The sequence below is a fragment of the Notolepis coatsorum genome (genome assembly GCF_963971535.1).
Source record: "Notolepis coatsorum genome assembly, chromosome: 2".
Taxonomy (NCBI): domain Eukaryota; kingdom Metazoa; phylum Chordata; class Actinopteri; order Aulopiformes; family Paralepididae; genus Notolepis; species Notolepis coatsorum.
The window spans coordinates 29,132,602-29,156,831 of NC_140166.1; the positions used below are offsets into that span (position 1 = coordinate 29,132,602).

The 24,230-nt window shown below is 41.8% G+C and overlaps 2 protein-coding genes across 3 annotated transcripts in view; both read left to right on the plus strand.

The window, feature by feature from the left end:
• The first annotated feature begins 3,401 nt into the window (after positions 1-3,401).
• vsig10 (V-set and immunoglobulin domain containing 10) lies at positions 3,402-19,280 on the plus strand. Of its 2 annotated transcripts, none has more exons than XM_084307732.1 (9): positions 3,402-3,680; positions 4,051-4,350; positions 5,475-5,780; positions 6,274-6,537; positions 9,507-9,791; positions 10,872-10,985; positions 11,224-11,236; positions 11,801-11,943; positions 18,755-19,280. In XM_084307732.1, exons 1-9 carry the CDS (start codon positions 3,623-3,625, stop codon positions 18,847-18,849), a joined length of 1,578 nt encoding a protein of 525 aa, XP_084163858.1. In that variant the 5' UTR covers positions 3,402-3,622; the 3' UTR covers positions 18,850-19,280. The 2 variants fall into 2 exon arrangements, with proteins under 2 accessions (XP_084163858.1, XP_084163857.1); XM_084307731.1 differs by having other exon boundaries at positions 4,048-4,350; positions 18,755-19,277.
• Positions 19,281-21,777: 2,497 nt separating this feature from the next.
• wsb2 (WD repeat and SOCS box containing 2) overlaps positions 21,778-24,230 on the plus strand; it is a 37,800-nt gene continuing 35,347 nt past the window's right edge. Inside the window, exons 1-4 of the mRNA XM_084308762.1 lie at positions 21,778-22,082; positions 22,456-22,627; positions 22,718-22,911; positions 24,092-24,223. Of these exons, the coding sequence (XP_084164888.1) occupies positions 22,043-22,082; positions 22,456-22,627; positions 22,718-22,911; positions 24,092-24,223 (538 nt within the window). The 5' untranslated portion in view covers positions 21,778-22,042. The remainder of the gene's footprint in view (positions 22,083-22,455; positions 22,628-22,717; positions 22,912-24,091; positions 24,224-24,230) is intronic.

The window sequence follows — 24,230 nt, forward strand, 5'->3', positions numbered from 1 at the left end:
TTGGACAGAAAAGCAGCCAATTGAGCAATGTTATTGGTTGCTGCTAAATTCCGTCCTGCAGCGATATAAGCTTCATCAGCCCACTCAGCCACCTGCCGGGCCGACTCGCCCTCCGGCGTCGGCTTCTGGGTGGGATACCGTTCAACCATGCCGGGGCAAAGGACCTTTGCTACCTGCTTCTCCAAGCACGGCACACCTGTCCTGAGCCCCGTCGTCAGCCCATGATGCCCATCCACCTGTGTAAAGGGTAAAAAAGCCTCAGCAAAACCCTCAACATCAGACACCGATTGACCTTCAGCAATGAAACGGTTAAGAGGAGCGAAAAGTGGTGACAACGCCTGCGGGGTACATGGCAACGGAGCCCCAAACATCTTAGCATTAGCATTAGCTGCGCGCTAGGATACTTGGAAAAACATCAAACAGTGTGTCATGAAGACCACGTTCATCCAAATATCCCGCCCCCCCGCGTCAATACATCACCCGGTCATCTCACGAGACACCGAGGAGTATTACCCATGCCAGTACCAACGCCTGCTAGCGCAGGCCCTACCTGTGCGCAACTTAGCTCGACTGCTAACCGTCGCGCGACGTTCCTCGGTCTGCTGTCACGAGATGAGGAAAACCCAGGACAGGACCGCTGCGCTGTTAGGATGTGCCGAGAAGGTTCCGGGGGCTGGTGAACTTCTGGCGAATACCCAACATTGTGTAATTTCTCCTTACGCTTCATAACAACCAGTTCACGAAGTGCACTGCTACTTCCGCGTTTTGGAAACTAAATGAGGAAGGGTGAGCGTGACCATTTCCGGCGTCATATAGGGAGACGCATGGGAGTGGCGTGGTCACATGCAAGTGGGTGCATTTGTTTGTTTCGCGTGCACGCTAGGTGCGTGGAGATAAGAGGTTATCTCAATATGGCAGAGCGAGACGCGATAGCCAGTAATGAAATATAACTACGATTTCCAAAAATCATTAGTTTTGTTTTGTTCAAATTTAGAGACAATCTGTTTTTGTCAAACCACTTTTTTAATTTGACCAATTCAGTTATGGTTTCATTCCAAATCTGTTGTAAACTCTCACCAGAACAAATCATATTTGTATCATCTGCAAAAAGCACAAATTTCATTGTTTCAGATACTTTACAGGTATCATTAATGTACAAAAGAAAAAAAAACTGGACCCAGAATTTAACCTTGTTGTGGTAAGCCATTCATGTTTGTTGAGATGGCACTGCCCATTTGAACAAATTGATTCCTATTACTCAAGTAACTTTTAATCCATTCCAATGTTATACCCCTAATGCCATATCTTTCCATCTTTTTAATTAAAATACTATGGTCAATCGTATCAAAAGCTTTTTGTAGGTCAATGAAAATTCCCAGTACATGGTGTTTTTTGTCAATTCAAGTTGTTATTTCCTCTATTAGCTCAATGAGGGCCATGGTAGTGGATCTATTCCTCCTGAAGCCATATTGGCTGTCAGTCACCATTTCAAAGGGAGTTTATTTACTTTATGACACAATAGCCAAACAAATTCACTAGCCATCAATATCTTATGAATATACTGTAAATATCTTGGTCTGTGGCTCGATGACACATTTACATTTAAATCCCATGTGGACAACCTTGCCAAGTTGCAACAGAAAATTGTCTTCCAATACAGAAATAAACAGTTTTCCTTTGATTAGTAGGAAGAGAGCTCTGCCCTCAGATTAATCACTAGTGATAGATACAACACTCATGAGAAGGTTGGTTGGCCCTCTGTCGGAGAGGTGGAACAAACACTGGTATTTGTTCATTTTAAGGCCCTTACTGGTAAGCTACCTCCTTATACTACATCATTGGAATGGAATTTTGGAACCTATGGAACCAGTTCTAGTGACTATAGCTGGTCCTTCAGGTCCCCCAAGTTTGCTCAGTCAGAACAGGGTAAATTCCGCTATGATGCCCCTCTAGCTCATGGAATGAACCCTAACGGTCATTAAAGCTTGAGATTATCTTCTCTGTGGCAGAATTAAGACCTTGATCTCCAACCTTTGTCAACCAAGTTGTACATGTTTTAATGGATTTGTTGTATTATTGTTGTGATTTGTGTGATCTTATGCTTATTTCTGTATGTATGTAACGGATATGTGCCGCGATAGTGTGACTACGGCACATAGAAGTGTGTAAAACTCACTCCCCAGAGGCAGATAAACCGAGCGCTTAGAGGGGAATTCCCTTCTTGGCGCAGCGGTTTGCTATACTGGCCCCGGAGCAGACGCTCGGGGTTCGACTCCCACTCGAGGCATGGTCGAAGTTTCGTGACGGGTACTAGGACGTACCCGTTATACTGGTGCCGTGACCCGGATGCCTTGGGTGGTGTGAGTTTAGGGGGGGTGAATGTAACGGATATGTGCCGCGATAGTGTGACTACGGCACATAGAAGTGTGTAAAACTCACTCCCCAGAGGCAGATAAACCGAGCGCTTAGAGGGGAATTCCCTTCTTGGCGCAGCGGTTTGCTATACTGGCCCCGGAGCAGACGCTCGGGGTTCGACTCCCACTCGAGGCATGGTTGAAGTTTCGTGACGGGTACTAGGACGTACCCGTTATATGTACACCCAACATGACTGTAAATTAGGGAAACCTCATTAATGTAAACGGCTCATCGTTTAGTCCTTAATATTTCCCATTACAGTCGTCTACTCTAAACCATCCTAGGTTGTCAAAGTGGGCAGGGGGGAGGTGGTTTCTAGGGATAAAGTCAAGTAGTAGTCTGACCAGTTTGTTTTGTGATGTTTGTAATCTTGTTTTTAGCACCTTTGAGGTGCTTTGGTACCATGAGGTGCAAGCATAGTTGTAGTATCCTTGAATGAGTGCTCCTGCCAGTCTTCAGGGTATTCTTGTTTACCAGAGAGGAGATCCGGTACAAGAATCTAGTTCGTTGGTTGACTTTTTTTTATTACATTGGATGCCATTTTGTCACAGGAAAGATTAGCCTCTAGGATGGAACCCAGGTAGGTAATTTCATCTTTCCTTGTGACAATATTGTCACCCACTGTAACTGAGAAGCCGTCGGACGGTCTTGCTGAGTTTGTTATTTGAACCGAAGAGAATGGACTCTGTTTTGCATCTATAATTCCAAGATAGAATTGTGGGGGGGGGGGGGGGGGGGGGGGAGATATGAGTGGATATTGGCCCTCATTGTGAAATATCCCTTGTTGTCACAATTGGCAGATATATCAATAGGTTATATAGCTATTGAGGAGAGAATGTAGCATATTTTGATCTTGCAGTGTCGAACCGGTTCCACTGGTTCAAGAGGACACCGACCATCGGTGAGAGAATGACCCTGCTACTGTACCTTTAAACAGGTGAAGAAGGCATGGGTGTGGTTTGTCACGTCCAAAGTTTCCGCATGAACATGCTTTAGTAAACACTGCAGGGTAACACAGAGGAGAAACAACCATCACTGTGTTACACTGATCACTTTTTTTGTGTACGTTTTGTGTTCTATAAATAATGGATAGATTCACGCGGGGAGTTTACGCAGTACATTGACCCAGGAGACCAGCAGTAGTCAGACAGGTTTGGAGTAAAGCCTTTGTTCATTTTCCGGAATATGTAGGCAGACGCAGGGGATCATGGAGAAGGCAGGAGTCGCAATTGCAGTGTTTCTACAACTGTTCATATATTTGACAGGTGGGTGTTAATTGTCTGTGCTGTGTTGTGTTTAAATCGGTTATATAGGCTAGTCTTGTATGATCGACTATGTTACCCATCATCCCAGACAAACCGGTACAACAAGCCAACAAGGTCATGTTTATTAACAATTGTCTTGTACTGCAGTACTGTCTATCTGTATGTGTTATGATGAATTGAAAATGGGGGACCCTGATGTAAATAAACAAGACGAAAGTCTTTCTCTGGTCTGCATCCCCTTAACAATTGTATGTATTGAGCCGTACTGTATTGTACCCATTCTGCAATCTGTTAAAGTTTTCAATCAATCAATCAATCAATCAATCAATCAATCAATTGAACATTGTTTACCTTCTCTCCTGCACAGTAGTGTCAGGTAAAGGTGCAGGTGAAACTGTAGTCGGAGCGCTGAGAGGGAGTGCACTGCTTCCGTGTTTCACTCATGGTGGTAAGGTGGAACCATCCTTCACGCTGTGGATGAAGAATGGACAAGAAGTCATTAGTCGCAATCACTCGGCAGCCACTCCCGACCCCCTGCCTCCTCGCCTTATCATATTGGATAATGGAAGCCTCGATATCCAAACACTGGCAATAGGTGACGAGGGGACCTACGTCTGCACTGCCTCCCCCAAAGACAACACCACTCAAAGTGTTCAGCTTCAAATAGTCAGTGAGTAATCCCCCCCCCCATTATTTAGCAATACAATGTCCATGGTTTTTGTATGTCCAATGTATATTATGTGAGTTAATACAACATGGGTAGAAATTCCTTGTGGCATGGAAACTGGTTAATTTAAAGCTGGTTATTTGGGATGACATGTTCTTAAAATAATTTAATGCTATATCATACATTGTTATTAATGTTATAGTAGTAGTAGTAGTAGTAGTAGTAGTAGTAGTAGTAGTAGTAGTAGTAGTAGTAGTAGTATTACATTACATTTTCTCAAGAGACATAGCCCCATACTATAAAAGTTATGCCTACTAGAATGAAATGAATGAAAAACAAGCTTTGAGGCTCGCCCTAACCAAACTCTTTTACTCACAGAGTAAAGAAAAAATAGAAGAAAGGTGAAAGAGGCTGGTGACTTTATTTGATGTAGCTGACAGGCATCTAGTGGGTTTCATTGACAGATTGATCTGATTGGATCAACCATTTTTAATTACACCACTCTGATAGAAGTTCTCCCCCTTGTGTGTGTGTGTGTGTGTGTGTGTGTGTGTGTGTGTGTGTGTGTGTGTGTGTGTGTGTGTGTGTGTGTGTGTGTGTGTGTGTGTGTGTGTGTGTGTGTGTGTGTGTGTGTGTGTGTGTGTGTGTGTGTGTGTGTGTGTGTGTGTGTGTGTGTGTGTGTGTGTGTGTGTGTGTGTGTGTGTGTGTGTGTGTGTGTGTGTGGGGGGACGACGACGACATATGAGTGGATATTGGCCCTCATTGTGAAATATCCCTTGTTGTCACAATTGGCAGATATATCAATAGGTTATATAGCTATTGAGGAGAGAATGTAGCATATTTTGCTCTTGCAGTGTCTGTCTATCTGTATGTTGTGTGTGTGTGTGTGTGTTCCACCCTCCACCCAGTTGCCAGTTTGAGTGAACTTCAGTTCAAGTTTAGACTGCATGCCCATTGGGTCTGACGGTAGCAGGGATTCCTGCTAGTTAGACCGTCGACCTACAGCTTGGATGTATGGGAGGGAATTCCAGCTCGCTAGGCTTGAGGATGATGCCTACTGGGCGAGCTTTAATGCAAAGAATGACAACGAACACAACGATAACACACCGTATGTTAAATTCTTTCAGATGGTCCGGAAGATGGAATTACGTCCATAAATCCTGCCACTCGCCTGCCTAACGGGACACTCTTTGTCAATCGGGGCTCAACTGTGTATTTCAACTGCTCCAGTTCCTCCTACCCTTCTCAGAACATGTCTTGGAGCTTCCAGGGAGCCTCCTCCAGCAATGCCTCCCTGGTGTCGGGTAGTGGCTCCTGGCTGGACCTCAGGATAGATGACATCGAGCCCAGTGGTCAGGGAGAGTACAGCTGCACGGCCCAGAACAGCCTTTCTCACAAGACGGCCAACTGGAGCACCGAGCTGCTTGTCTACTGTAGGTGACCCACAGGGGGAGTACATCTGTGACTTTGGGTCAGAGATTAAATAGTATTTATTTTTAAGGGTATTTTGACTCTATTGGACACAGTTGAGTCCGCTGCAAGATAATGCCATCTTAAAGGTCCTATTTGCCGATTTGCAACCATATCTCCATGCATTTGTCATAGTATAACACATATACTGTACACTTTTCAGCCTCAGAGGCAGACTCTATTACACTTATGGCTGGGTGATATGGCCTGTCACAATATTGTTCTTCGTTTTGATGCATGTCATGGATGATGGCAAAGTGCAAATCTATACCTTTGCATGGATCCACAACGGTATACCTTCATATTCTGTACACTTCATTACAGTAGCTAATTATAGAGTTAAGTTTCCTGGTTTGAAAACGTCTTAAAAGATTATTTGAAACACAAATATGTCCCCAAATGTTTGTGTGTGTTCCTTTTAACGTTTTCTGATTTGACCCCTGGCCCCCTTTCTAGACGCCCCAGAGAGACACCCCGAGTGCCTATGGAGCGCCGGGCCGGACCACTCCCACGTCTACTTCAACTGCACCTGGCTTGGGGCCTACCCCGCTCCCACGCTGCGCTGGGTGGAGGAAGGTCCTCTCTACGCCTCGGTCGAGGCCGACGTCCTGGCGGTCATGCTGAACAGGTCCCTGCTGTTTGACGGGCAGACGTTGATGTGTACGGCGCAGCACCCGGTGCTCCCTGCGGGGCAACAGAAGTCCTGCTCCTTCACCCTCAGTAAGCGTGTTCTCCTGCCCACCAAAACAGTTATTATCGGAATAGTCTGCATAGAGACGGATTCAACTTAAGAGCAAATGTTCTAAATGGGCCCGAGTTTATTTCCTGTTGTAGTTTTTGCTGATATCAGTAGCTGACAGGAAATACACTTGTTCCCCAGCCGTTCCCCAGCTGTTCCCCAGCCGTTCCCCAGCTGTTCCCCAGCCGTTCCCCAGCTGTTCCCCAGCTGTTCCCCAGCTGTTCCCCAGCTGTTCCCCAGCCGTTCCCCAGCCGTTCCCCAGCCGTTCCCCAGCTGTTCCCCAGCTGTTCCCCAGCCGTTCCCCAGCTGTTCCCCAGCTGTTCCCCAGCCGTTCCCCAGCTGTTCCCCAGCTGTTCCCCAGCTGTTCCCCAGCTGTTCCCCAGCTGTTCCCAAGCTGTTCCCCAGCTGTTCCCCAAGCTGTTCCTCAAGCTGTTCCCCCAGCTGTTCTCAAGCTGTTCCCCAGCTGTTCCCCAGCTGTTCCCCAGCCGTTCCCCAGCTAAAGCTAAAGGTCTAAAGATGTGGTGTGTATTCACAAACATTCTTTTAGATTTGTACATGGAAAATATGCTTTTTTAAACTTTCTTCACCCATTGTAAGTCAGAATATAACTCTTTCCTTTCATATTTACTAGGGATGCTCGATATTGGCTTTTTACCGATACCGATATACCGATATTGTCCAACTCTTAATTTCCGATACCGATATCAACCGATATCAACCGATACCGATATATGCAGGCCCCCCCCCCCCCCCCCCCCCCAAAATGGAATAATTTCAGGTAATTAACATTACATTGTAGTGGAATTAACACAACATTATGCATATCTTTGAGAATAAATAAAATCAGAATTTGTTCTTACTTGCTTGCCTGGGTAAATAAAGGTTATAGAAATGTAAAAAATAAAATAATTATATATATATATATTCTTTTTAAAACGGATAACGATATTTTCCGATATCACGTTTTAATGCCAATATCGGCCGATAATATCGGACATCCCTAATATTTACCAATTCATCAAGAATGGGGGGGAAAAGCTATTCTATTTTGTTTTTGCTGGGTGGGTAGGCTACCTTTGTTTATGTTTGGATTATGGATTGGGGCTTTTAAATAGTAACCACCCAGCTACTGAACCTATTTGACATTGAAACGTTGCACGTCATTCACACATTTGGCCCTGTGCCCAAAAGCAATGTTTTGTGTTGCACACAGTAGATGATGAGTCACTCTGTGCTGTAACACATTACTCAGGCGCTGAGAGAACAGGCCAGTTACCCTGCCTTTACATTTTCAGCTTCCTTTGATGTCCCAGAAGAAATAGATCATAATCACCATTACCTTAAAGGTTCCAAAATGCACAATTTACTTTTATATGGGTCAATAAATTCCCATGAATGAGAGCAACGGAAAGGTGTGTCTAAACGCAGCCGTGTGGAATCCAAATCGGAACCGCTTCATCTACCAAATACAATGAATGTAGAGGAATGTGTCCTTGTCACAAATGTGCAATTTAATATTATTGTTATCTACAGTACAACAGGCACATGGTACAATGACTATAGAACCGGATAAATACAGACCGTAGACTATACATTTAGCTTTCCATGCATTAGTAGTTCAAGTTTCAAGTTCATGTTTGTTTTTATTTGTCACATATAACGTACATGTACTTTACAGTGAAATGCTTGGTTCTGTATGAGCCCCTGATAATGTGCTTCATACAGTAAAAAGTAGTAGAAGAGGAATAACACTATACAATATACAAGCTAAAGTACAACCTACGTACAATCTAAGTACAGTGAGTAAAAATGTACTTCAGTACAGTAGACTATTTACTTTCCATGCATTAGTACTATGTACTTCAGTACAGTAGACTATACATTTTACTTTCTATACATTAGTAGTACTATGTACAGTAGACTATACATTTTACTTTCCATGCATTAGTACTGTGTACAACAGTAGTGTGTCGTGTGGTGTGGCTGTGGAGGGAAGTACGAGTTAGTATATAGATCAGTACCATGAGGTAGTTATACTGAATCAAACAAATAAGAATGAGATAAGGCAGGGCTGCCCAAAGTGTGGCCTGTGGGCCAAATGAGGTCCTCCCTAACATTATTTCTGGCCATCCAAAGGGTTCCAGAGAATCTATTGGATATTCTGATATTCTGTCTATTTTGATGTCATTTAACTATTTGAGAGGAGATTTTAAACAATGTTGACTATTCCAAGGTACAAACGCACCTAAGACAATGTTACTTATGCGTCGAGTGCATTTCCTGGCCCACCACCCGGGTTACATGTCGGCCCTTGGCCCTTCATCTCAAACAGCTCGGGGCTGCCCTGAGATAATGTGTTGGCGTTAGACGGGTTTCCCTGGAAACTTAATAGTGTGGGAACCATGATTAGAGTGCACTGACATATTCTTAAAGGGGAACTATCTTATAAATGGCCTTTTTGAGTGTTTAGCATTGTTTCCTAGCTATGTGAACTTATATTAATATGATCTATGTCTCAAAATTCTCATATTGGCGCATTCTTCCAATTCTCCTCTCACAATATTCACCCTCACTGAACTGAGTCGTTTGAAAATGTGCCTATATGTGATGTCATATAGTCACTGCTGCATGATAATGTTCAGGCGAACACGACGGTGCACAGTGGTTTAGGTGGCGCCCTGCAGCCCAGGCTCAAAACAGCTCGAAATCTTGAGGTAGAAAAATGCTGTTTTTGAGGACTTGATTAGAAATACAAAACAATGAATAAAAAAAAATATATATATTACAGAGGTGTTCCATAGACTCACAGGAATTGTGTAAAAGTGCCCAAATAGTGAAAGAAATAGTAAAATAGTTCCCCTTTAAGGTTTAGCATTACTCTCTCGCTCTCTCTCTCTCTCTCGCTCTCTCTCTCTCTCTCTCTCTCTCTCTCTCTCTCTCTCTCTCTCAGAGCCTCCCTTTCCTGAAGGGGAGCCCCTGGTCACCGCTGTGGTTGGGACCAACGTGACCCTCGTCTGCACGGAGGACAGCTCGCTTCCCCCGGGCGTCACCGTGTGGAAGAGGACGGCCGAGCAGGAGGACGTGGTGCCCGGCTCCAAGTACGTGGTGGTGCAGGAGGGGCCCGTCCTGCGGCTGACCATAGTGAACGTCAGCACGGAGGACGAGGGCCTCTACTTCTGCCGCAGCGAGAACCCCCTCGCCATCCAGGAGCTGGAGGTCTACCTCACTGTCAAGTGTGAGTGTGGGGGGGGGGGGGGGGGGGGGGTGTAAGAGAGAGACGGGGAGGGAGAGAGTGTTTACATTTAGTCATTTAGCTGAACGCTTTTATTCAAAGCGACTTACAAGTTCTGTACGACAAGTCAGCAGGAAGGGTACGACTCTTATCAGCTGAGTAACAATGTTCATCAAACAGCGCTGAAACTTGGGTGCTGCAGTGTTGAGTGCATAGTAGTAAAGAGACCTATTAGTATAGTAGGAAGAGTGCATGATAGTATAAGACTGTAAGAAGGTTAGGTTATTATTATTTTCTTTTAAATTTCAGATATTGATTGAAGTTGAGTGTTGATTGATTGTTTATTGAGTGAGTGTGAATAATGCACAGGTGTGTGTGTGCATGTTTGTGTATGATGCAATTCTCTACAACAATTACAGAAATGATGCTTGTGTGCACTATGAATGACGTAATTGCACGTGTGTGTAGAGGTAGTGTCGTGGTAAGTAACAGAGAATCTTTGTATTTATATTATACTCTCTTTTGCTCAATCATTTACACAAAAACTAAACTTCTTTCACATTTCCTTTAATATTTACCTTTTTATGTAGTAAAAGCGATTCTATTTAGTTTTTACTGGGTGAGTAGGCTACCTTTGTTTATGTTTTATGGATTGGGGCTTTTAAATAGTAACCACCCAGCTACTATCTAGTTATTAACACATTAACACTCCACGGCTCACCCTGCTAACACTGCTTTGCTTGCTTGATATCACAGCCGGGTCAATGAACATAGACTGAAATCTGATCTCCCGGGCGACGGTATGTCATGTCATGTCATTTCATTTGACTTACTCAGAAGCATTTTACATGAACCTAAACATAAAATCCATTTTATATGAACCTAAACATAAAATCCATTTATATGAACCTAAATATAAAATCCATTTAGATGACTTGGACAAGTTGAACACACCTGTTACATTATAAATGGAGGCAGTCATTTTGAACAGAAGCCGGTCACTGCAGGTGCAGGCCACACCTATGGAATGCCGGTAAACCTGTTGTGCCTAACTTCTCCTCTCCCCTCGTTCTGTCTCCACAGCCTCCTCCACGTACACAGGGGCGGTCATCGGGATCTTCCTGGCTGCCCTGATCGTAGGGTCGGGTGTAATCGTGGCCAAAATTGTCTACTCCAGCCGCGACCGGATATGCCTCGGTAAGACGTTCGGTTGTTAAAGCCATGATCTCTTTTTGTAACAGAATGTTGAATGTCACAAACTAATGCTCCAGTGACCCCTTTTTTTAATGACATCATAACCAGTTGATTTGTTTGATTGTTTTATGGTCAAATATGATGCACGTGTAATTTAGAGTTCACAATCATTCACAAATGTATCAGAAATAATAACCCATCGACCATGATTTCACAATTTCCTTTCATGTTTCCTTTGCAGGAACTGGCTTTGGGTGAGTATCTGATATTTACAGTACTACTACTAACACAACGCAGCCTAATCTATGCATGATTGGTATGGAATCACGTGGGAACAGGATGGAAAGGAATCCCAACCTGAGCATGACACAAGAGCAAAATGGCAGCAGTTTGAATATGGTCAATTATAAACCATGCTTGAAAAGTAGGGACACACCCACAGCAATATTGGTATCTGAAATCAGGCCAATACCAGGCTAAAATGGAGTATCTGAAATCAGGGCAATACCAGGTTAAAACAGTATCTGATATCAGGGCAATACCAGGTTAAAACAGAGTATCTGATATCAGGACAATACCAGGCTAAAACAAGAGTATCTGAAATCAGGCTAAAACAGAGTATCTGTATCTCAAATCAGGCCAATACCGGGCTAAAACCATGTAAGACCCCTGAAACAGACTGGTAAACTATTTATTGAGAAGTTATTTCATGTTGATTTTTAAGAATGACCTGGTAGAGAAATCCCAACGTCATGAAATTCACTACCCAGCTGTTCCTGCCTGTAACCTAACATCAAATCCGTCTCGCTGCCTTCTAGACGAATTCAGGAGGAAAGAGGAGATGTGATAAGTCTGGTGGAGTCGGACGAGGATGAGATCTTCCAGGGTGCCACGCCCAGGCTTCCTCCCGTAACCAACGGAAACCACACAACGCTGGTGCAGATCCATCACATCCCTTCCAGTAAGAACCCCACCGTGGCGACAGTGATGTTGTGTTTGCGTAAATAAAGATATTGTACGCAATAAAACCTCAAGATGATCAAGCATATCGACCTGTTCGCCGTACACGTCGGACTCAGTGTGCACGCGCATCACCGAGGCAGAAAGGAACGTAATCCTGGTCAGAACAACAGGCAGACTACAATATATTTGCATTCGTTAGTCATGCTAGCGATCTAAACAATCAATCCATGCCAAAGCTAGATGTAAAAGGTGAAAGACTCACACTCACAGCCATGCTGATTTGGCAAAATGGCATCCAGCCGTTTTCGTTTAGAACAACTTTTAGTCATAGTCTATTTGCCAACACAATGAACCCGGAAATTTTGGAACCACCAAACTTTTATGATGGATATGGATAGTATGGGTCACCAGCACTTAGAAACTGCCGGATGCTAAGTTGTACATGTTGGGCATTTCTTTTTATTTGCATAATTAGCACACATTTGCATAATCACCTAAATGGACAAATCTCTGAAACTACTTGATCAATTTCAACAATGTTGGAGTGGTTTTGGGGGTTATTCGGGATGCTGAATCCATTGATGATACTCGAATTGCTATATTTACTGGAATTTACCAAATTTCTACTCATTTTGGTGCAATTTTGGTGCATTTTCAGTCAATTAGAACGTTTTAGAGGACACTGAACTTATTACATTTGGACAGCACAGACATTATGTATTCACAATATCTCTACTGACCCCAAATAGTTCCTATGGTAATGTCATATTGTCATAGTACAGTAGATAGGCAGGTGTATAAAGATCTGCATTGTCAAGACAAATACTCAGATGTGAAGGGCATCCGCTCTTTTATTTACTACCTGTAACGTCACAGCAAATTGGAAAAACACTAAAACTGGTCAAACTGTGTTCCTTGTTCCACCCCCCAGGGTGGAACTACACTACTATACTTCCTGGCAAGTTCTATGGCGGTTCAAAGTTCAGAGTTGAATTATGAATTATGTCAATAACTGTTATTATTCGCGATAATAAGCCACAAAAGGTAACGTTTTTGACATATATTGAAATGCAGTTAGTGTCTCCTCCCTATTGTTAGCATGTAGGAACAATTAGATCTGAAATTAGTTTCAAAACGGTTGCACTGTGGGGAAAATAAAAAAGTACACTAGATTACAGTAGATATCATTATCTGTTCTTATGCACGCCTGGTGATACTAAATCCAAATTGAACTCGGGCATTTGAAAGATAATATATGTATATAAATGTGCGAATTGGCTATAATAAGGTAATGTATAAGCATCTATTCTATATTCTATAATAATATTTCAAATTGCATTGGTCCGGATGGGAGAATTCAGTACTGTATCTACAGAACCTTCGGTTTTATCATCTTCCCTTTATTAATTTCCTTAGATTTTTTGTACACATGATCTCAAGAGGGTACTGAACGAGGTTTTTTAAGTTTGGTCATTATTATCATGGTGTTATTCACTGTCAAAGATGCAAAGAAAAATCATAATTCATATTCTCCTTTGTTTCATCACAATCACAAAAGCCTAGTAATAGACACAATATTTCTGACACTGTGAATACATTCCCTGAGGTCCATAGATGTACCTAGATACCAAGAATATGCAAATAGCCCTTGTAGAAGTGGAGCAATATTCCATTTACCTAGGTATATATTTTATATATTTTTCACATCGTGTGGAACAGGTTACAATAACATAGCTTAATAAAACAGAAATAACAAAAGAAAGGTATTTACATTTCTCAAGCATATAGGCCACAACATAACAATATGCGCTTCTTCTCTTCAGTTTTCTGATTGAGCCAATGAATGACATGAGTGTGTGCATCATCCCAGGGCGCTTATAGCTTATCCGCAACAGTAAGTTACTTCCGGGGTAGGCCTGATTGGCCCCGACAGGCACGTGACGCGCAACTTTCTCTGCCGCGCGGCACGCTCCGCGGAGCCGAGCGGCAGAGCTTGCGGAATTACGTAACCGTCCAAATACGCCATGACTTTCATTCGGCGCTTCAGCTCACCTGGCAGAGCAGCGGTCCTGCGATCCTGCGGTCCGTTGTTGGTGAGTTCGAATCCCATCAAATCTTTTTTTTTTAACGTGATTTTTTTTTTAACGTGTATTCTTTCGCCGGTTAGGCATGGTTAAGGTTAAGGTTAAGGTTAGGCATTGTTTCGGAGTTGGTTAAGGTTAGAACGGTTAAGTTTAGGCGCTGTTAAGGAGCTGGTTAAGGTTAGAGTTTGTCTTAGAGAATGGCAATATTCTTTCTATGGTTAAGGTTAGGCATGGTTAAGGTTAAGGTTAAGGTTAGGCATTGTTTCGGAGTTGGTTAAGGTTAGAACGGTTAAGTTTAGGCGCTGTTAAGGAGCTGGTTAAGGTTGGAGTTTGTGTTAGAGAATGGCAATAGACAGCCTATTTCCGCGCGACAGCTCTCAGCAGCCTCGTTGCGCGTCCTGAGTTTGCCGCGTCACGTGCCTGTCGGGGCCAATCAGGCCTACCCCGGAAGTCACTTACTGTTGCGGAACAGTTACAGGCTCCCAGGTCTGAGAGTCACTGAAGGCCATCGCTTCGGATCACTCCACTTGATGAGGCAAGCGACCACATACAGCTGCATATCAAACGTTATATGGCTTTGGCTCATACCGAGTTGCTTGAGTGATGTGTCTAAGTAGGCCATGGTACTAAGCACTGTATCAGGGTGCGCAGGTGGGGAGTCAAGTAGTGGTCCAAAGACACTTATGGTCTTCAGTTTTGGAGCTCTGTTATCATCACTGCAATCTTGCACAGCATTGTATGCTGACCAGTTCAGGGGAAGAGGGGAAGAGTGGAGCTGCGAGAGCCAAGCAGCATCCTTCTTCTGTGCTCTTGACACACTCTGTGTGATGGCATCTTGGATAGCATCAGTTCTTGGGACTTCTTTCAGAGCTGGTGGTGTCATCTTCTTGGGGCCTGTGTAATGTTCGTTCACAAAACTGCTCTTGTGAGCCAGACATAGTTTCCCAGCGTCAAGCTTTGTTAGACGAGGTGACATGACCCCACCACCAGGAGTGGCTCCTCCAGGGAACAGAATACCTGCAGGATTCTGCACAAACTGAGTGGCCATGGCATGAGTCGTGCGCAACCGTTCAGTGTGAAGACCACAAGATCAAAATTGTCACTCCAACTGTGGATGGGGCCAATCTGCCTCTCCAAGCCAACTGTGCGCAGATTCTTCTCTGGGTCCTCTGAAGCATATTTGGCAGCTCACTTCCGGAACCGTATGACTTCATCGTAGGTGGTGACAATGCCATGGTTTGGTAACTTTTCCTTCCTTTGATACCAGACAGGAGACAAACTTCAAAAGGGATGGACTTGTGGCTTGTATGATCTTGTCATGCTACCGTATGACTTCATCGTAGGTGGTGACAATGCCATGGTTTGGTAACTTTTCCTTCCTTTGATACCAGACAGGAGACAAACTTCAAAAGGGATGGACTTGTGGCTTGTATGATCTTGTCATGCTACCGTATGACTTCATCGTAGGTGGTGACAATGTCATGGTTTGGTAACTTTTCCTTCCTTTGATACCAGACAGGAGACAAACTTCAAAAGGGATGGACTTGTGGCTTGTATGATCTTGTCATGCTGGAAGCTGCCAAGGTCATATTCACGGTGCAAGGGAATATTCTGCACCTCAGCTTGCACTCTCTTCACAAGCTTGGTGATAACTTCATCAGCGGCAGTTGTTTTATCTCGTTTTACCAGTTTGAGTGACTTACTCATGGAATGTCTAAAACCAACAATAGTCTGGCACCCTTCCACCCTCATGACAGCTACAGCATCACCATAAAAGTCATACAAGTTAGATAGCATCTGCTTACATGCAGAGGTGCCCGGAGTTGGCTACATATCACGTAACTCTGACACTGTCCAGGTTGATGACTTGTCTGCATTCATGTGGTCAATGACAGCAGCTAAACAGCTATCAAACGGTCTGCACTTGGAACTTGCACTTGAGGAAACTCTCTTGAAGTCATCGTAGCACTTGGTGTGATACTGGGCATCAGCTGCATGCAGGTCCAGGACGGCATTTACCCGTAGAGCCACTTCCTCAGCCCATTGATCCTGGCGCTCATCACATTTAGACAATATGATGTTTTTGAAGGATGGCATTCCTGGTCTCTCAACAGTCCGGCATTGTTTCACTGGCTTCCATCTATCAGGGTGTTTGTTGTCTTTGGGTTCGCAAATGATACCACAAAACAGACATTGTTTAGAAAACTCAAAGGCATGAGAACGAGACATACGTTTCCCTAGCTGACCATCAGATGAGCTGAGCTTGCGTTTGGTTGCATTTCTAGACTTAGAGCTATAACATGATTTGTGACAAACTACAGAGGCTGAGGCTGACACACCATGGGTATCAATGATGTTCAATAAAGTCTCAGTTGTAGCTGAATCGTCAAGCTCTTCACTCCTCTGAAGCAAAGCTGTAATGCCTTTTGGTCCAGATGTCTTGAAGTCATTGTCCTTGCCGTCACAGGGCTCGAATAGGCATTTCTTCCTTGACATGTCAACCTGAAATTAACAAAAGAAGAATGCACTATTTGTATCCTCCGTCTCTGCACTACCACACACTCTACATTACAGAGCAATATGGATACATTGCCAGGATGTACATTTCGGACGGGCTGTTCACTATTCCAATGAAAACGTGTATTTCCCATGTTATTGAACTTGACTGGTATTTGCATTAGACCTACCTTTTTGGTCTCTTTCTCTGTCTCAGTGCCTCAGATCTTCTATCACACAATTATACATTAAGTAGAGCAAAAGTACCATATGAATACTCTACAATATTTAGAATCAAACTTGATGCTTCTCTGTGTGACGAGGGATAGAGCCTGGTGACGTGAGGCTAGGTAATAACAGGTAATAATCACACATGCATGTCATGACATACATTGCTAACATAGCTAACTACTGTAGCTATGCATTAACATTAGTTACCGTCAGATGGCTAACGTTAACCCTAAGAGCTAGCTTACTACAGCTTGTGATCATATTATATTCAGTGTTTGTTATTGGATAGTAATAAAACTAGTTTGTGTATCTCTTTCTATTTTCTCAACTTACTTGCATTGAAACAACAATCCTTGAAAATCAGGGGTCTGTATTTGCTGCAGATGCAGTTGCTCATTGCCACAGTAGGAATGAGATCATGTTAAAGTTATTATTATTATTATTATTATTATTATTATTATTATTATTATGATTCTCTTTACAATTGAACATTCCATGAAAATGATCTATAAATTCAGCATCTTCTGAAACATTTATAAACTGAAAATTCATAAAAAATTGCACCATAATAGTTAGAAATTTGGTAAATTCCAGTCAATATTGCAATTTTGAAACTTTTTTCTTCTGTTAAGTATCATAAATGGATTCAGCATCCTGAACAACCCCCAAAACAACTCCAACATTGTTGAAATTGATCAAGTAGTTTCTGAGATTTTCCCATTTAGGCGATTATGCAAATGTTTGCTAATTATGCAAATAAAAAAAGTTGCCCAACATTTACAACTTAGCATCCGGCAGTTTCTGAGTGCTGGGGACCCGTACTATCCATATCCATCATAAAACTTTGGTGGTTCCAAAATTTCCGGGTTCACAATGGGGCTCTATGGGATGGCAAATAGACTATCAGGGGAGTGTCATGGTTTCTCCATAGAGCCCCATCATATTATTTTAGCGCAGCAGCTCTCGCAGGTCCGGGGCAACTTAGTCACGTGACTCAGTTGGTATTGCTGATTGGCTCGAACACAGTACGTTTGTATACAGCGAACAGGTCTATACATATATACTGCATATATATTAATTTTTTTATGTTTTCAATAGCCATACATTTGTATCTTTTGAGTGCATCACTCAAAAGTACACAAGCTTGACTGGGCTTTAACTACGAATGTAGACAACACTGACATACGGTCTCGAGACGTTACGTTTGAAAAAAGCACCGTCAGTGGGGTATATCCCTGGAACATAAAGTTCATAAACATAAACGTGTGGTCACTAGATATCACACATGAGGTTTAATGAGAATCAAGTGAAGGCCTTGTACTTTGTAGGTCTGCATTTTAAATGTAAGAGGTAAAAAGTATGTTTTTCTTCTCTGAAATGTCATTGAGTAAAAGTACAAGTATACAAACCTAATAATACTCGAGTAAAGTACAAATCCCCAAAAACAGTACTTAAGTATTGTAACGAAGTACAATTACTCAAGTACTTTACACCCCTGGAAGCAGGGAATAGCAAATCGGTTAAGGTTTATGGCAAATTCGTTCCACGAGTAGCCCCATCACTGGATATAATTTCCGTGAGATTTTGAGAGATTTGAGATACTCTGATTTGAAAATTGTACGTCTGGCTTGAGGCTGGCGTTAGAGGAAAGTGACCAAAATCTATAATTTCTGTGCAGTGGTAGAGTATAGGTAAAACCGTGGAAAAACATGATATTGTGACCTCTGACCTGTTTATAAGATTCAATAATAAGACACCAAGTTTCTTCCAACATGGAAGACTATATTCTGTGAAAGGCCTCTGTATGGTTCTTACTCTAGGGGTCATGAATGTGCACAGCGCAACTCAAGTATTTTGAGTCATCGCATTCACGCCAGGATCTGCAGTGGTGGACATGGTGGCAGTCTGGGGAATTGCTAATATTGGTAATAACTTGTATGTTTAATGTAATGTGTTATAACCTAATATCTAACTGAGTCAAGTGTTTTTGTTTTTTAGGTGATCATGAAGACACAGAAAAAGCCGCCACGAGTCAACAGCCGCAAGAAGACACCGTAGAGACGGAGGAATCAGTGGATCTTGTGACATTTTAGGTGTTTTGGTGGTTTTAGAAAATGTCAAATGAAAATCTTTTAAAAGCAAAGAACACACTCCCTATGAGACTGTGAACAGAATTAGTGTGAGATACATGTAAAGAGTATTTTATGTAATATTATAATGAATGTTTTGTATGCCATCTGTTTTTTGTACGCTTATTGCCACAATTCATACCATTTGTTTGTGTACAGCCATTTTTAATGTGTTGTTGAATGTTCGGTTCCATAAATGGAGTTGCTTAAAAATGTGTGATTGTTTGAATATAATGTAGTTAAGCTTACACTTGCAATGTATCAATATTAAGGATGCTCCAATACCAATACTGGTATCTGATATCGGTCCGATACCAGGCAGAGAATTTCCCCAATACTAAAGTCTGATACCAAGAAATGTGTAACATGCTAGAAATCAAAGTAAAGTCACCTTTTACAAATAATAATAATAATAATAATAATAATAATAATAATAATAATAATAATAATAATAATAAACTTTATTTGTATAGCGCCTTCATTAAAAAATTGCAGGTCAAAGTGCTTCACAACAGAAAAAAGAATTGCATACCTGTACATGTAAAGTCACAGTTTTTCACATTAGGATCTAACATCCCAACAGGCCGCCTTGTTTATGTTTTGATTCAGTTTTAAAAGTAGACAATAATAAAAAGAGTAAAATAGTTCTGGATTACTGTTTAAGTCGTCTTTACCTTCTCTGTTTGGTATCCACAGTTTAAAACCTGACAGTCTTCCCTTCTGTTTGATACCCACTTTGACCCTTCGAACCTCCCTCTCAGGGCGCAGTTCTAGGCCTGGGTCCCCCACAGTTTTAAAAACCTGACAGTCTTTCTTCCTGCTTGATACGCATATAGTTCGCTACCTGACAGTTTAGAACCTGTAATAAAATAATCAAATAGAATGGACAGAGTAAAATAGTGTAATCTACAGTACAATCAGCAGCATAAAATGACAGTTTTTCACATTAGGATCTAACATCGCAATAGGCCACCATGTTTATGGCTTGATTCAGTTTTAAAAATAGACAATAGGAGTAAAATAGAATAGACAGAGTAAAATAGTGCAGTGCAATAAAATAGTAGAATAGAATAGACAGAGTGCAGTGCAATCTACAGTACAATCAACCGTGGAGTGTATTAAAAGGCTATGATGAAGAGGTACGTTTTTAGCTTATTTTAGAAAATATTAAGATATCTAGCTTCCCTAATGTCCATAGGTAGTGTGTTCCATAACTTTGGTGCATAGTTTGCAAAGGCTGCATCCCCGATTCTCTTTAGGCTGTGGTTTGGAAGCTTCAATAGCCCAGTAGTAGATGACCGCAATGTTCTAGAATGCACATAGTTGAGAATTTGCAATGTAGCTTGGTCCTGTTCCATTTAGTGCTACTGCTTTGTATATAAGGAGGAGGACTTTGAAATAGATTCTAAATATTGCCGGAAGCCAGTGTAGGTTAGCTAATACTGGACTGATGTGGTCTCTCCTCTTGGTTCTAGTTAGTAGCCTAGCTGCTGAGTTTTGAATGAGTTGGATGTTGCATGTTAGATCTCTAATGGAAAACAATTGATTATATATCTCAATCTTTTTTTGTCAAATAACCCCAAACTGATGGTCTAGTGGTGTGTTCGGTTGGTCTTTGTTGACTTGTAAAATCATAAATGTATCATGTGACCAAGTCTTATTTACAATTGTAATAGTGTTCAGGTGCACTATAGTTAGGTCAGAATGTCAGGACCAATCAGATCCAAGGCAGCAGATTCACCCAGATTATTCAACCTTTCTTTCTTGGGGCGGTGGTTTGATCAACCTTTAGGAATCCCACTACGTCAACATCATACAGTATGTATGATAATGTCTCATAATAAATTATGTTTGCACCACAAAAGGAGAAAGGTCAATGATATGTTACAACTCGTAAACTCATTTATCATGGAACTTGCCTAACTTTACCACTAGTAGGCTATTACGACTTGGTCAGCAGTTAGTGTCAACTTCTTGGTGTGAAATGTCCATGTTGTGGCATAGGTGTGTACTATATTGCAGAAATATTGCATTATGCAAGGCCACATGAAGCCATTGAGTAATTGTGTTTTCTCTGGAAGTGATGCAACACTTTTGTTCATTATTGATTATATTATCATATTGATGAACATTTCCTTGAATTAATTGAATTGGTTCAATAACGTAAAAGGAAATTAATTTGATATAGTTATTGCTGAGTAGTGCACATTAGGGGTTTAGAGTTATAGTTATTGCTGAGTTAGGGCACATTAGGGGTTCATAGTTATAGTTATTGCTGAGTTAGGGCACATTAGGGGTTTATATTTATAGTTATTGCTGAGTTAGGGCACATTAGGGGTTTATAGTTATAGTTATTGCTGAGTTAGGGCACATTAGGGGTTTATAGTTATAGTTATTGCTGAGTAGGGCACATTAGGGGTTTATATTTATAGTTATTGCTGAGTTAGGGCACAGTAGGGGTTTATAGTTATAGTTATTGCTGAGTTAGGGCACATTAGGGGTTTATAGTTATAGTTATTGCTGAGTTAGGGCACATTAGGGGTTTATATTTATAGTTATTGCTGAGTTAGGGCACATTAGTTGTTTATATTTATAGTTATTGCTGAGTAGGGCACATTAGGGGTTTATATTTATAGTTATTGCTGAGTTAGGGCACATTAGGGGTTTATATTTGTAGTTATTGCTGAGTTAGGGCACATTAGGGGTTTATATTTATAGTTATTGCTGAGTTAGGGCACATTATGGGTTTATATTTGAAATTTAATTGGGCGGAATTAATCAATCATGAGGGAAAGTAACATAAACACGTGTGTTACGCAATAAATAAAAAGAAGGAGGGGAAAAATAGACCACGTGCAACAATGTAGCCAATCGGCAGGAGTGAGTCAATCGTACAGGAAATCAGCTGAACATTTTGTTTGTGACACATTTTCCTTCGTATTTGGAATATCAAAAGAATACAGAGACATAGGGGCATCTATGTTCGACAAGAAGCGCTATTCCGTTGGACTCGTCCTTCCATCCCGACGCAATGGATAACACGACTGGAACTCTAGAATTATAACAACACAGACAGGACGGTGGGAAGGAATCCAGGAAGTGAGCAGTAATTAAAGGCGATCAAGAATGTGATAAGCTGTCAACGGTACTGGCAACAATGTGTTCCTCGGAGAGAAACATAGATACACAACACACATGTAAGTTCCAGAACATATTCCCATATCGTTTGTTCATGTATGATGATTTGATCTGACGAGATAAGACGCTAGCTACGTGGCATATGTTAACGTTTTTAAGATGAATTGAAAATGGGGGACCCTGATGTAAACAAGACTAAAGTCTTTCTCTGGTCTGCAACCCCTTAACAGTTGTTTGTATTGAGCCGTACTGTATTGTACCCATTCTGCAATCTGTTAACATTTTTCAATCAATCAAACCAGATAGCCTTGGAATAACACATCTCCCTGGAGTCGCAGAAGGACAGCGCGACGTTTGTCCTGTCAGGTCGTGTGATTGATTCGTGGTCGTGTCTTCCTTTCGCAACCACTGATTGCATTGTCCGTCCTCCAGCGTCCGACCCAGAGGGACTCATCCTGGAGCTGAAGACCAGGCATCCTCTGTCCCTGGATGGGCGCGCTGGCTGTGAGACATGGAGCGTGGACTTCTCTCCTGACGGAGCCTGGTTCACATGGTCCATGGGACATGGGATTGTATGGGTGGTCGCCTGGCCACTTGACGCAGAGTAGGTCTATATTCACCCACTCGCATTAGGAAACACCGTCACAATGTCATCTACTCTAATCTACTCTCTACTCATTGTTATCATTTGCAGAGAGAACCAGGATGGTGAAAGTGACCGGTGCGATAAGAGCTTTAGCTGTGGACACGCAGTGTGGGGGCTGGCCTTTGGACCACGACCTCCCAAGTCAACAGCCCGTCGGAACCAAGTCCCCTCTAAAGCCACCAGCCTGCTTCTAGCCACCGGCCTGGACAATGGGGTGATCAAAATTTGGAATGTCTTAACAGGTGGGATCTTCATTTTTACATTACATTTAGTCACCCCCTCCCAATGTACAGTCTCCTCCCCCTCGTATATTTTCTGTTAGGATCTCTGTAAATGTCTCAACACCTTCCCACTCACTCACCCCCTCCTAATGTACACCCCCCCTCGTATGTATATATTTACTGTTAGGATCTGTTTAACAGTACTGTATATTTGCATATCTTGTCTGTCATAAATGTAACAGTACTGTATATCTGTATGTCTTAAATGTCATGATTAGTTTAGATTTAGAATTAGAATCTAAACTAATCTAATCATGACATTTATGACATATACAACATACAGATAAGAATCGAATCTAATCATCTAAACTTTAGATGATTAGATTAGATTCTTATCTGTATGTTGTGTATGTCATGAATTGAAAATGGGGGACCCTGATGTAAACAAGACTAAAGTCTTTCTCTGGTCTGCATCCCCTTAACAATTGTGTGTATTGTACTGTACCCATTCTGCAATCTGTTAATAAAAAAAATGTCAATCAGTCATTTAGCTGAACGCTTTTATCCAAAGCGACTTACAAGGTTTGTACGACAAGTCAGCAGGAAGGGTACAACTCATCAGCTGAGTAACAATGTTCATCAAAGTGTTCAGACTTGAGTGCTACAGTGTCGAGTGTATGTTAGTATATTAGGAAGAGTGCATGACTACGGAAGCGTATTGCTGCCACACCAGAAACAGAAAGAAAATATCAGTATCACATTATAACGTGATAACTTATTGTTTTAACAAAACGTTTTTTTTGTTTTGTTTTACTTACATTTTTATTATCAGTTTCTTGATTTACAAACGAATCAAATTGTACAACATTACAATTGGTGGTCAAAATTATAAGAGACAGTACAATACAATTCGATGGGTTAGGGTTAACAATACCAACTTATCACATTATAACGTGAAACGCTTTACGTTAAAACAATAAGTTATCACGTTATAACATGATACTGATATTTTTTTCTGTTTCTGGTGTGGCAGCAATACGCTTCCGTACATTCCGATAGTAAGAAGGTTAGTTTAATTTCTTTCTAGGATAGAATATATTACATGTATTATTTCAATAATAATATTATAAGTATATTATACACAGTTATAGACTATTATAAAAAAGTTTGTTTACCTATTGTTACAACTCTTTACGTTCAGGGAATGCTATGTTCGACCTCAAAGGGCACGAGGGTATTGTCCGGGACCTGGTGTTCCCTCAGAATGGAAAACTCACCCTGGTCTCGTCTTCTCGTGACAAGACCTTGAGGATATGGGACTTGACCCAGAAAGGTGATCC

Bases quoted from the DNA above. Each gene is read 5' to 3' on its own strand.
- vsig10 (XM_084307731.1), top strand. From the start codon at position 3,623: ATGGAGAAGGCAGGAGTCGCAATTGCAGTGTTTCTACAACTGTTCATA. The intron at 3,681-4,047 runs GTGGGTGTTAAT...TCTCCTGCACAG, and splicing joins ACTGTTCATATATTTGACAG to TAGTGTCAGGTAAAGGTGCA. The intron at 5,781-6,273 runs GTAGGTGACCCA...CCCCCTTTCTAG, and splicing joins CACCGAGCTGCTTGTCTACT to ACGCCCCAGAGAGACACCCC.